Source organism: Plectropomus leopardus, chromosome 21 (assembly GCF_008729295.1).
Source record: "Plectropomus leopardus isolate mb chromosome 21, YSFRI_Pleo_2.0, whole genome shotgun sequence".
Lineage (NCBI taxonomy): Eukaryota > Metazoa > Chordata > Actinopteri > Perciformes > Serranidae > Plectropomus > Plectropomus leopardus.
The window spans coordinates 5,481,168-5,493,979 of record NC_056483.1 but is presented as its reverse complement, the minus strand read 5'-3'; the positions used below and the strand labels follow the sequence as shown (position 1 = coordinate 5,493,979).

The 12,812-nt window shown below is 39.7% G+C and overlaps 1 protein-coding gene across 2 annotated transcripts in view; it reads left to right on the top strand.

The window, feature by feature from the left end:
- Nucleotides 1-454: 454 nt before the first annotated feature.
- cdh19 (cadherin 19, type 2) overlaps nt 455-12,812 on the top strand; it is a 28,602-nt gene continuing 16,244 nt past the window's right edge. For both annotated transcript variants that reach the window (XM_042510330.1, XM_042510331.1), the window contains exons 1-4: nt 455-598; nt 7,611-7,987; nt 8,125-8,419; nt 10,493-10,612. In XM_042510330.1, the coding sequence (XP_042366264.1) occupies nt 7,742-7,987; nt 8,125-8,419; nt 10,493-10,612 (661 nt within the window). In that variant the 5' untranslated portion in view covers nt 455-598; nt 7,611-7,741. The remainder of the gene's footprint in view (nt 599-7,610; nt 7,988-8,124; nt 8,420-10,492; nt 10,613-12,812) is intronic.

Below are 12,812 nucleotides of genomic sequence, written 5' to 3'. Positions count from 1 at the left end.
AACAACATCTAGAGTGATTTTGCATACCCCGTGTCATGACAGGTCAATTTTAAAATGTGACCGAATCAGGACGAGGCATGCCGGAACAGCGTGCTCCCCTCGGCCTGAATGTCAAAAAACAGACTGTTGCCGTCCTATCACTAGCAGAAATAGTGGTCATACAGTGGATGAATTACCATCCCCTCCGCGCTCCAGCTCCACTTTAATAAGCGCTGGATTGTTCACAAAAACGGCGAGGAAAAAACAGAGAGGGTGGAAAGATAGAAATCCATTTGTAAGTCTGGTGCTGTGACTATTTGCATGGCGATGAAGGCCCTGTGTGTTCTGCAGTGTCCCAGACAATAGCGCCTGTGTTTGTTCTTCCCCGGGAAGTTTGAGAGGGGCAGAAACAGGCAGAGGAGAACAAGAAAAGGAGGGTCGTCAGAGCAGGGGATTACGCATTGTGAGACGTGCTTCTGCTATTGTGGTGACTGAATTGCTTTCCAGTACCAGGGCATTTAGTTAAGCAGATTGTGTTTCTTTACACCCGTGTGATGATTTCTCTTGATGGCGGTTGGTGACAAGTGGCTTTGGGGAACGGCAGCATCGACACAAACAGGTGGGTGTGGCGGTCGACGCTATACATCCTGTAAGAGTTCATGTTTTGTCAGAAGACAGTTTGATGCAAATTTTATTTATTATTCAGATAAAGATGTATATAGGAATACAAAATGGCTTTCAACATAAAAGCAGCCGCAGGAAAGCTGGTATCTTTAATAACTGAAAGAGTTCTTTGTCTTTGTCACTGCAAGAAATCCGTAAATTCCTTGCATATTTTTTTGACACAGCTGCACCTTCTGAAATAACTGACAATGACATTTTAAATTGTTTCAGAAATACCTCCAAAGGGGATTTAATTAAGTGTTTCAGCGTGATTTTTTCATGAGGCCTCTGTATTGATAATTTAACTGTAATATTTTTATCCCTTATTGAGTAAGTGACCTCTTTGTACTGGCCTATAGTATGTGGCAACAAAACACGAGCCTTCGGTGCATTCCACCTTTGGAAACGGTGTGAAAACATTTGATTCAGAGATTATTCAACATTTGGTGTAAATAAATAATTATATAGTTTCTACGACCTTTCTTTACGGGTGAAATTTCAGGCATGTTTCCAGTTTAATAACCTTTTTTTATCCACTTATTCAAGGGCAGTAAACAGCAATGTACAAATACCCCATTTGATAATGCAGAACATCCTGTACAATGAGAAAACCTTGGATGAACAATTAAATGTGCAGGAACTGCCTACATGATGTTGTCATTGCAGTATGTTTCCAGGCAAAAGCCCTTATAGTGAATACAGCAACCTGTACATAAGAGTTCAGGCCTGCCTTTAAAGGTTAGAGATTGAGGGGGATATATTGGCTGAATGACGCGGGAGCGTCTACAAGACTACCATTACCCTTTTTCAATGACCACTTTAGCCTGTGTCGTTCTAGTCATAAAATAAAGCTGCTTTTGCAGGTCTTTTGGTGAAAGATCCCGATGCCAAAAGCCACCTTTTGTGTCCGCATGATACGCCGCAGGACAGTGTCAGCTTAGAATACAGCCTGACAGAACTGTTTGCGATGTTATCATGCGCTGCCGGACAGCTGGATGGAAACCGCGGCAACATGATATGTGGACTCTGCGTCAGTTAATGATGCAGCCAGACAAAACCTGTCGCATCCTCATGATACACTGCTGGACGGCGTCAGGTTGAAACGCTGCTGGTAACAATGTAAAATAAGGAGCACCAAGGTTCCTATAAGGCATATAGGGGAGGTGGGTGGACCCAACAAACCCTGGACTTTCACACCCCGGTGTTCGCTTCCTGTCTCAATGTGATGTTTTTATTCTGTATCTAACTATGTGCCCTTTTTCCTAATCCTAATCATCCGTGTCAGCATGTGCTTTTGTTGACGTTCTGGCATTGGGTGACATGCTTTTGTTGCCTAAACATAACCACCTGCAGCATAATCCTACCACGTGTCTTTGATGACATCAGCATCCCAGAACGTCAACAGCAGATGTGGATACCACTACCGTGGTCTCAACAAATGCACATAGTAGGATGACGTCGTTATGTTTACAGTACATGAGCCCAGGGCAACCAACGCAGACTGTCACAATGGCTAGGATTAGGCAGCAAGGTCACAGATTGTTACATTTAGCCTCACATCCACACAGGAAGCAAACTCTTGTTTGTGGGACCCATCCACCTCCACTCCCACCTGCCCTATAAGCGTTCTTTTGTTCATGCGTAACGTCTTTACCTGCCGTACCTCCGCGTTGCATGCGCGCACGAACAGTTCTGTCCGGCCATGTTCTCAAGTGACAACGCTGGTTGTATGTGGATGTGCCTGGTGCCTTCTCACTGTCCGCCAGCGTATAACAACAACAACACTGGTCCTGTGTGGCGAGTTGTCATCTGACGACGTTCAGCAACATTCCAGGAGGACGCTTAAGGTGGCTTTTGGCACTTCAACGCCGAAAGCACTGACAGAGCGGATTTATTTTGACGAGTTTGGAATGAGAATGGGCTGCTGGAAATTGTAATTGGGAGCTGGTTCAGTTTCAGCTTGTTAGAATCTGCAGTCCTTGCTGCTACATGCAGCTAAATCCCCCTAAATCTCACACACTGCTCCTTTAAAATAAGTAAAGATTTTCTGCTCTCTGAATTTTTTCCATGCCTAACATTCCTTAAAACTTGATCTACTTTTGTCACAAACTTATGTTTTTATCACCATAATTAAGTCTTTCAAGATAACTGCCTGTAGTTAAAATTCACCACTTTTTATTTTAGCATCAGTTAACTGTTTTTAATGAAAAAGAAAGAAATAATAGGATGAAGTCCTATCGCTGATGAATGTCAGAGGAAATCCGTGACACTTTGCTAAGCAGTGATGATTTCCACTTGTGCACCTAATAAAATCAAACAAATTACTTACCAGCGAGCACATGATGGCTTGACATTCCCCCAGTTGTTCGAGCTCGGTCTCTGGACTCATTTGAGGCCCTGATTTAGGAAATATAAACTACATGTCAGTGTTATTGTTTCACGGAGCTGAACTGTAAACAACAGGTCCCATGATAGGCTCCCAAATGACCAATTAGGGACATATTGTCTTGGAAGGGTGGTCTTAAAGAGGCAAGGCTTAACAGATGGGTTTGTCTCCAAGATTGCAAAATGGAGTCTATATTTAGATTTTCGGCTTTTCACATTTTCACATTTTTTCCATAATGCATAAAAAAGTATGCGCTCACACAAGGATAGCATTACTTAGTTAGCGTTGGCGGCGCAAATTGATATTGATGTGTCATCCACAATGTCAAGTAGGAGCTTCCTTTCCTTTATCGCCATGTTTAAACATCTTTAACAGCATCTTGGAACCGTTTCTACAACAGAGCGACGTTTTATTAGCGGGAACACATCCCCATATAGGAAAATAATGTGACGGTCTCAGCGCATCTGGTGCTTAACATTGTGAGACTGCAGCTCATTGTCATTCTGTCATGTGGCAGAGGAGCGTACTGTACATACAGGCTACAGGAGGTCTGCTGGAAATGGGAGGAAGGCCTATTAGAGGTAATGAATGGCTGTCAACCACAGGGCACTCTGCATGTTCGGCATGTCATGTAGAAATGAGAATTTCTTTTGAAAGGAGAAAATTGACCATAGAGTTTAATGGTGTTTCAAGATATTTTTGGTCTCTCTTGACTTTTCTCTGAACAAATACATCTGTAAATGGATGGAATACATTATTAAAGGAAAATATAGATTTATGTAATTCTTTGAAAATCAGTGGCAGGGTCACAATTATTATCAAGTATTATTAAGACAGCTGTCACACATGGACATATGTTTTACTTGCTCCCTAACACCTTTGCTATTTACAGACCTGGAGCTGGGAGAGGTTTTTTTTTTTTGGCATACCCATTATTTTCCCAGAATTTCGTCACATATTCCTGGAAAAGACCATCTTGTTAAATTGGCACCTAAACAGCTGTTGACCTGTGCACTATTTCAGCCACATCAGTAAAGGCTGATACCCCTGGGAAGGATTTTTAAGCAGACTCCTTGGCATGTTGCTGAGAGTAACATCATTGAGGGGCTGTTGTCTAGCTTTTTGGCTCAAGGCGTTCAGTTCGGGCGCATGCTTGGCAGCCCTATGAAAGGCCATAACGGCTCACGATTCACTGGCTACTAATTGGGCTGTCACTCCACAATGCTCTAAGATATGAATACGCGCCCGTAAAGACATACATAAGGACAAACACATACTCTCATTCATGGCCTGTATCGAAATTGAATTTCAGATATGAAAGTCTGCATCAGTAATTGATTTTACCAGCTCATTACAAATGGGTCTTGACAGCTAATTTACTTTTACAAGATTAAACATGAACATTATGAGCTGTTAAAGCATTAATACTGCAACTGCTCTAACCGCTGAAACAACGTCCTGCAGTATATTCTATATTCTAAATTTCCACCGGGGCCACCCATGCTAAAAATGCATGCACTTGTGTTCTTGTGCAGCACTTTGGATTAAAGTGTCCACATAGTGGGACTCTATATGTTATGTGGTGATATTACAGTGTCAAAAAACTCTATTAAAATGGTTTAGAATTATGGCTGTTGTGACTTGTAGCCCTTAATAACATCTGATCCCGCTGAGTGCTGATGTATGGCTTGCTGCTTGACTGGAGAGCAGTAAAGTCAGGTTCAGGGGTTCATATCTAGACAATAATTTGTGCGGCTTTTCAAAGCAAACAACTTTGAGACAGAAGTATAACATGATAGAAAAGAAAGTGAAAGAACATCCCTTTTTTCCCAAGACAAACACCTACGCTGCGGAGGCAAAAAAAAAAAAAAAAACTAATTCAACTAATTTCACAGGAGAAACTGCTAATTTACCAAGAGAAAAGAGGAGGTTGACAGCAGTGGTCAACCTTTGTAACATAAGATGACAAAGCTGTGATATTTTGGTCCCTTTGACAGTGACATGCTGACAGGGAATGGTTATTGTTCTTAACAGAAAGAACATGAAAAATACATCTGTACATACACTGTCAAATCTGACAGGTTGATTGTACTTAAAAAAAAGGAAACTAGTTGCCTTGAAAAATTTAAATAAATATAACTATCCGTCTTAATGTATGTTTACTTTATATCTAATTGTTAAATTATTTTAAAATTTAGCTATATTTACTTAATATTGTGAAAATGAACTTTAAAATGACACGTTTAATTAAATCAATCTTTCTAAGTTTTAGCAAGTTCAGTAACCATGTTTACTGTGCTATATATTTGTGAAAAAAACAGTTAAATCATATTTGTAGTTTCTTCAACATGTTAACAAAACAGATTTTCTAACTGATGAAGTGAAGTGATGATCTAGTTAAGTCAGACTAAGTTGGTTTACTAAAGTTCCTAACCATTTAAAGTAATTACACCTTAATTTTGAGTGAACTTAACAATTCTATATGAAATGAACATAAATTATATAGACTTCACTTTTTCAAGGCAATCAGTTTTTAATATTATTTTAAGTAAGATCAACTTGTCAGATTTTGCACTGTATGCAGGGAACTGATGAATCTGTAGAAGTTAAACTCGGTTAACTTTGGAGGGGTTGTCAGAGCAAGATATTGCATTTGTGTTGCCCTGACTAATTTGCTGTCTTGTCTGACTTTCATTGTCCTCACACTCTTGACCCTGATGCACATTATAATTGGCGCATCGATTCGACTCATAGTTTGTCAGAGGCATGTGTGTCTCTGTTTTCTATGTCTGGGGAGACATTGATCTAATTAGAAGTCTTCATTAGTCAGCTGCAGAGTGCAGTGTCATGCTTAAGGAATGATGTTTAGGCCCTGCTCCCCCCCTCGTGAAACACAATACAGGGCCTTGTCTGAATTCAAAACAGAGGGCTGTTTTCAGACGCTTGTGCAAGACTGCAGGATGCAAGACAAAAAAAAAAAAGAAAGAAAAAGAGGAGGGCATGGACAAAGGGTTTTTCTTTCACTTGTAAAATGCAATTATGGCTCTGCCTTTCTTGCTTAAATTTGTTATAAATCTGAGTTGTTGCAGTGCATTGGATTTGACATAACTCATCGAGCTCATATACAACAGTGGTTCCCATCAAACCCCCACAGCCCTGCCAGCTGACCTCAAGTACCCCTCTCTCTACATCACCCATCATACTGGATTGAATTTAAGCTGGGTTTTATTCAACACTATTAATTATATAAAAGGGGATGTTACCGTACAATAATGTTTTCAAATGATTTAAGTGTCAGTCTTTAGGAAGCCTGGTAAAGTTCGTATTTCCAGTATTTGTAGTTGCTGGAGCCGCAAACATTTACGTATAATGACTGAGAACCTACACAGACATTTACATATTATGTTTGCTGTTAACTCTTGAAGCATTTATCAGTTAAATTTAGCCAATATTAACTATTTAAACCATTCATCTATCAGTTTATCTAGCTAAACATCAAGCTACTCACCCATTACTTTCAGTGAACAATAATTATTTCAACCATATATCCATTTTTATATAAATTTCAACCATTTATCATTTATCTAGCTAATGCAATCCATTACGTTTAGCTTATGTTATCTTTTTTGACCATTTTTACATTACAATCAGCTAACTTTAAATATTTTACCCATTGACCCAATGGTTTATCTGGCTAATGTTGACCCATTTGCCATTATGCTTAGCTAAAATTAACAATTTTAACCATTTATCCAGTCATGCATCTATAGCTTGCGTTAAACCATTTACCCATTGTGTTCAGCTGATGCTAACTACAATGCTAACTTCAGCATTGAAAATTGGTCACATGCTGGCTGGGCATTATAACACTTACAAATTTATGAACACCTACCAGTTATAGGCTAGTTCATCATAAAATAAGTGTGAGGACTGACAAATATTTGCCAAAGTGTAATGTTGTTATGTGTTTGAAATCAACCATTTAACCAACTTTCTACTGTGACCATTTATTCTTTACTTATAGCTACATTTTACCATTTATACAATACTTTTCTTTATTCCTTTAGCTAACAATTTTAATCATTTAACCCTAACACTTTTACTGCACTCCTGCTTGGTAGTTTACAGGCATCTCAATTGTAGTATTCACCTGAACAGCTAACCTCAGATTTTTTTATTAATCAAATTATAATGTCTATTTTATCCAATTAGTTGAAGTTCTCCACAATCTTAACAAATACTACCATGCAACTTCAGAAATACCCAATGTACCAGCACAACTGGTTGATAATCATTCATATGAGAGACAGTTATTTTTTTATTTAGAGCGTAAGCCATTCAAGTTAGATTTGCTTTTGATATACAAAGAATCCACTTCCAATATAAGATGGATACACACAGTTTTTGAGTAAAAAAATGCAGAATAATTAACTTATGTATTTACAGCTTTTTAAAATCAAGCAGTTGATCTTTGGATTTTACAGATCAGTTCTACAGATTTCATTTTCCCTTATTGTGCAATCGGCACTGCAGGAATCCTTTTCACTGCAGCCATTAATTAAACTGTTAACTTTTATTTCAGGGACATGAATATGCATACAAACCACATCATAACGAGATGGGATGCTGTATTACCGGGATCATGAACTGTGCTTTTGAAAGAAGAATTGGTAACACTGGACCAGTGAAACCTCCATCTTCCGTCCACTAACCATGAGAAGTGCAGAGGAAATGCACGGGTGGACAGTAAAAATGAGCATGCCGAGTGTTTTGGCCATGGTTACGGTCTTTTCTATGATTCCTGGCGGGGTGCTGAGCGATATGAGAGGTACTCAGGGTCTGGAAGCCCAACAATTGGCCCAAGGGTCCACTCATCTGCACCGTCGCCTGAAGAGAGGCTGGATCTGGAAACAGCTGTTTGTCCAGGAGGAAGATCCCACTCCTCGTGTTATTGGCCAGGTACTGCTTTCAGATTGAATGTCCTCCATGTCCTTGATACACTACTTCCTTTTGAAAATGCATCTGCTCTGGTTACCTCTGAAAAAAACTGTTTTAAACAACTCAAGCTTTCATGTGCCCTTCTTCTTTTTTTGTAGATCAAATCTGACTATGACCGAGGCGAGTTTTCCATCAAATACATATTATCAGGAGAAGGCGCCGGAGATTTGTTTGAGATAGACGAATATTCAGGTGAGATCCGGACACTGAAGAAGCTGGACCGAGAGGAAAAGGCCTTCTATGTGCTTCAAGCCCAGGCTATCAACAGGAGGTCCAATGAACCTGAGGAGCCCCAGTCCGAGTTCATCATCACAGTGCAGGACATCAATGACAATGTCCCGCAGTTCCAGAACGAACCGTATGTGTCCAGCATCCCTGAGATGTGTCCAATTGGTAAGAAAGAAAGTAGGAAAAAGTTAAAACAGGAAGAGTTTAAAGGGCAGGCAGGCAGGATGAAATTTAAAGGGTCCAGTCACCTAAAATCCAAAAAACAGTTTCCACGCAGGTAGTTTGGTTTTATCTGCACAGGTTTTCAGATATGTGTCTCCACCTCAGTGCAATGGAGGGGGATCAGATTACATTTGTGCTGTTCATGACAAGGAAAGCTAACATTTAAAAATTCAACACCAACATCTGTCTCCAAAATCTGTGACCCTGTTACTCAGGGTAATCCACAGACTTCACTGACTGTTAACAGTTTTCATTGGAACTGCGTCGTATTGTATAAGTCTTCATATAAACAGTTTATGGTGAGGTCAGTGGATTACCCAAAAATTACTGATTTTGATGAGATGTTACTGTTGATTTGTCAAGACAGCGTCATTATCTCAGAGTGAACATTCTTGACCCCCTTACTTTTCAGCTAACGTGAGGCCTATCGTCAGGTCAAAATTGAAAAATGTACTTCTTTGGTTTATGACAAGAAGAAAAAATAAATCCTGAAATTATTTTTTAGTGCTAATAAATGAGTGTAAGTACACTAACACACTATAACGACACTCTATACTAGAGGTTTGGCAACCTACGACTCCCTTTAGCCCCTGTTAGCTCTCTGTAGCTTTGACAGAAAAAAATTTGATTAAATGAATAATGTTTATTTTTTTTAAAACATTTTAATTTTCATTTGTCATTGTTGTTGGCCTAAAGTGGCTCATATATTCTCTAATAATGTGCTGTAAGATGATGTTTATTTGTAGGCCAACCTCAAAGTTAATATTGCCCCACTTCCCTCAGTACTGCAAAAAATAAGCTCTGTCACCATAGTGGCAAAACATTTTATTGAATGCTCTTTGAGGCCGATTAGTAATGCTGATAGGCTAATTTCACCTTCATAATTAGGCTCAAATTTGCTTTGCAGTTTCAGATACATTTTTTGGCTCTTTTGATAGTAAAAGTTGCAGACCTCTGCCATTAACCGTCTAAACGTCAGCAAGATAAAGCGCTAATTCAACAATTTGGCAAATTAAACCAGACGATTAAAATCAGGCTCATGTTGTTATGGTTAACGTGTAGCTGAAACCAATAGACCTTTCAGTGTCTGGTTTTGGTAAGATTTAGAAATGAATTAATCAAGATTCAAGTGTGTCACTTTATTGTTCATACAAACAACAGATTTATCATGAAAAGTAAAACATTTTTTATTGAACAGATAAAAAGTTGTTACTGGCTTTATTATTTCTAAGGATATACTTTTAAAATGAATTCTCTTAACTCAAATCTTGACTGAAGACAATGAACGAAAGGTTATATGAAAGTCTGTCATCTGTCCCCATTCAGGAAGTTAAAAATATTGGATTCTGAATCGTAGCTCGGATGCCTTTATGGATAAAGTTCTTAAATAATGTTATTATAACCACTGCCCTTTCATACCACAAACATTACCATTTCAATTTTTATGTAATCTGCTTTTGCAGCGTAATATCTCACTCGTAATAAATCATAATGCGTTTGACTCGGAAAGAGAAAGAGAGGGGAAGGTTGGAGTGTGGGCGACTGGAAATAAGAAATGCTGCCTGTAAGGAAAAAGCGGAGGGGAAGAAAGAATGAGATAGACAAGAAGAATGAAGCAGAGGATATGGTCAGTGGAGAAAAGGGTAGTAAGTGTGAAAGATAGAGAGGTGAAACTGAATGAGAGTGCGATGGGGAGAAAACAAGCAGCAGGTGGATGGTGAGAGAGATGTCGCTATAGGGCTAGAGAGGTTGTCACACACACCTGCACAGCCTTAGCGAGTTGTGAAAGGCCAATGCTGCTCCCCCGCCGCCTCCTCCACAACCCTCGCCCCCTTTGTCAACATCCCTCCTCTAACCCTACCTCAACCTCACCCCCCTCCCTCCTTCCATTTCCACTGCTCCCCCTGAGCCAGACAGACAGACCCTGCGGGACTGTGGCATAATCACTTTATTTCCCTGTCGACTGGAACTGCTGCCTGAGCTAACTCCGGCTGTGTGATCCGCTCCCCCCCACAGGGACCACAGTGGCCCAGGTGACAGCCACAGATGCTGACGATCCCATGTTCGGAAACAACGCCAAGCTCATCTACTCCATCCTGCAGGGGGAGCCCTACTTCTCTGTGGAGCCAAAGACAGGTACAGTTAGATCAGGGACATGCCGCTTTTTGCAAAATGACAGGGGGCCAGGGGCCAGTCACAGCAGCCCCATAAATGTTTCTAGGATTTTAGGACATTTGTAGGATTTAAGGACTTTTCTGGGATTTCAGAAAATATCTAGGATTTTAGGACTTTTCTCAGATTTTAGGAACATTACTGATATTTAGGAAATGTCTTGGATTTAAGGATGTTTCCAGGATTTCAGGGTTGTCTGAATTTTAGGGCGTTTCTAGGATTTTTGGACATTTCTAGGATTTCAGGACATTCCAAGGATTTTATGACAAATTTTTGGACTTCAGAATGTTGCTAGGATTTTAGATCGTCTCTAGGATCTTAGATGTTTCTAGTATTTTGGAACATTTCCTGGATTTTATGACATTTTTGTGACTTAGAGACATTCCGAGGATTTTAGGAGTTTTAGTAATTAAGACATTTCTAAGATTTTAGGGACACTTCTGAGATTTTAGGAGTTTTAGGACATTTTTAGGATTTTAGGACATTAGGGGCTTAGATAGGACCTCTGCTGGGGGATGCAGCAGATCCTCCACTGGCACTATTTTTATTTTCATGAAAAAGCTCTCTTATTTTTGCACACTTATGCACACTAAGGGTACAAAAACAATTCTCAGTGTGAATCACTTTATTTTTATTGTGAATTAGAAAATGTTTGGCGGGCCACCTGGCACCCTGTTGGGGGCCAGATTTAGCCCATGGGACATAAGTTGAGTATCAGTGCGTTAGAGGCTTTGAAGCCTGAAGAGCGCACAAACCTCTCCACAGTTTGGGTTATTAGGGAAAAGCAGTAGAGATTTAGCTGTGCAGAAATAATATTTAACTTTCTAACAAGTGGGTTTACAAAACACAGCAGGGCAGAGATGTTTCCAATATCACACTGTTAAGACTGAAGAGTGTTTTGTTTTTGGCTCTCTCCCTCTGGTCCTAGTCACTTTTGACAAGTCATACAATACTTATCACTTTGAAAATTGTATAAATTCCCCTGGCAACTTTCTATCTCAAAACAACTATTCACAGATATAACGACTTTTTTCGGACCACTGGGAAAAATGTGAGTCTTTACACCCCTGACAGGAAATTGGTTCAACCGATGCCGAAGTATGTACATTTACACTTTTTTATTTGTGTGATACAGAGGTCAGCTGCAGTGCCTCCCACACACATTGTTGACCTGAACTGTGAGGAGTTGGGGGAGGGCAGTATTGACGCAAAAATGTTTAAATGCAAATTGATGCAGTGTGTAAAAGGGCAAATCAGACTCTTTTGGGGAACCAGCTGGTAGTTTCTATTGAGGAGTGGGCAGCAGTTGATAAAAGTTGTAGCTTTGCTCAAGGCTTCAGTTAACCTGTAATGATATGGCTGGAGATATTTTAGATTTTCCTCACTGTCAACACAGCCAATGAAAAGACCAACAACAGCAACAAATTGATCCAACAGGCAAGTATTGTCTGTTTCCAAAGTCTCATATTTCTTATTCCACTTTGTCACAGAGCTCCATTGTTGTCAAAAACCCATAAAAAACTCACCAATGAGCCACACTGTTGCACCACAGTCACATGTTCCTCCATGCACATACAAATGTTGGCTTGGATGTCTCATATATGAGTTTAATAACTGTGCATTTTCAGCATGTACAGGCTAGGGGATGGACTGCCCCCCCCCCCCAAAACTGTGACTGGACACCAATTGTATCTGTATATTTGCAATCTCTCTTGCAATCATTTTTATGTTGGAATAAATGGAATTAAGAGTAACTGACATTAAAGCATTGAAAGACAGCCTGACAAAATTTGAATTTGAATTTGGTCTTTAATGGGAAAAAAATAAAGAAAAACACCTGCCAAATCCTTGAATAGCTAAATAGCTATTTTTTGGCACTGTTGCCTGACCAGGTGGCTAAGTCAGATGTGTTCCCAGTGCCGTAGTTGAATGACTAGATATTGCTAATAGTGAATGGCTGCACAAAAGCTGAAGTCAAGTAAACAAGTGCAAATGAATAAGTGGTGGAAATGATGACTTCTAATCCAAAAATAGCTTTTAAATTTGCCAGGTCAATTCAAGATTCAAGTTCTGTTTAACATTGCAGCCAGCCTCCACTTTGGCCAGACAGAGGAAGCATTAGTCATCTTAAAGCCCTCTTGATATTTCTATGTATTGATAAAAT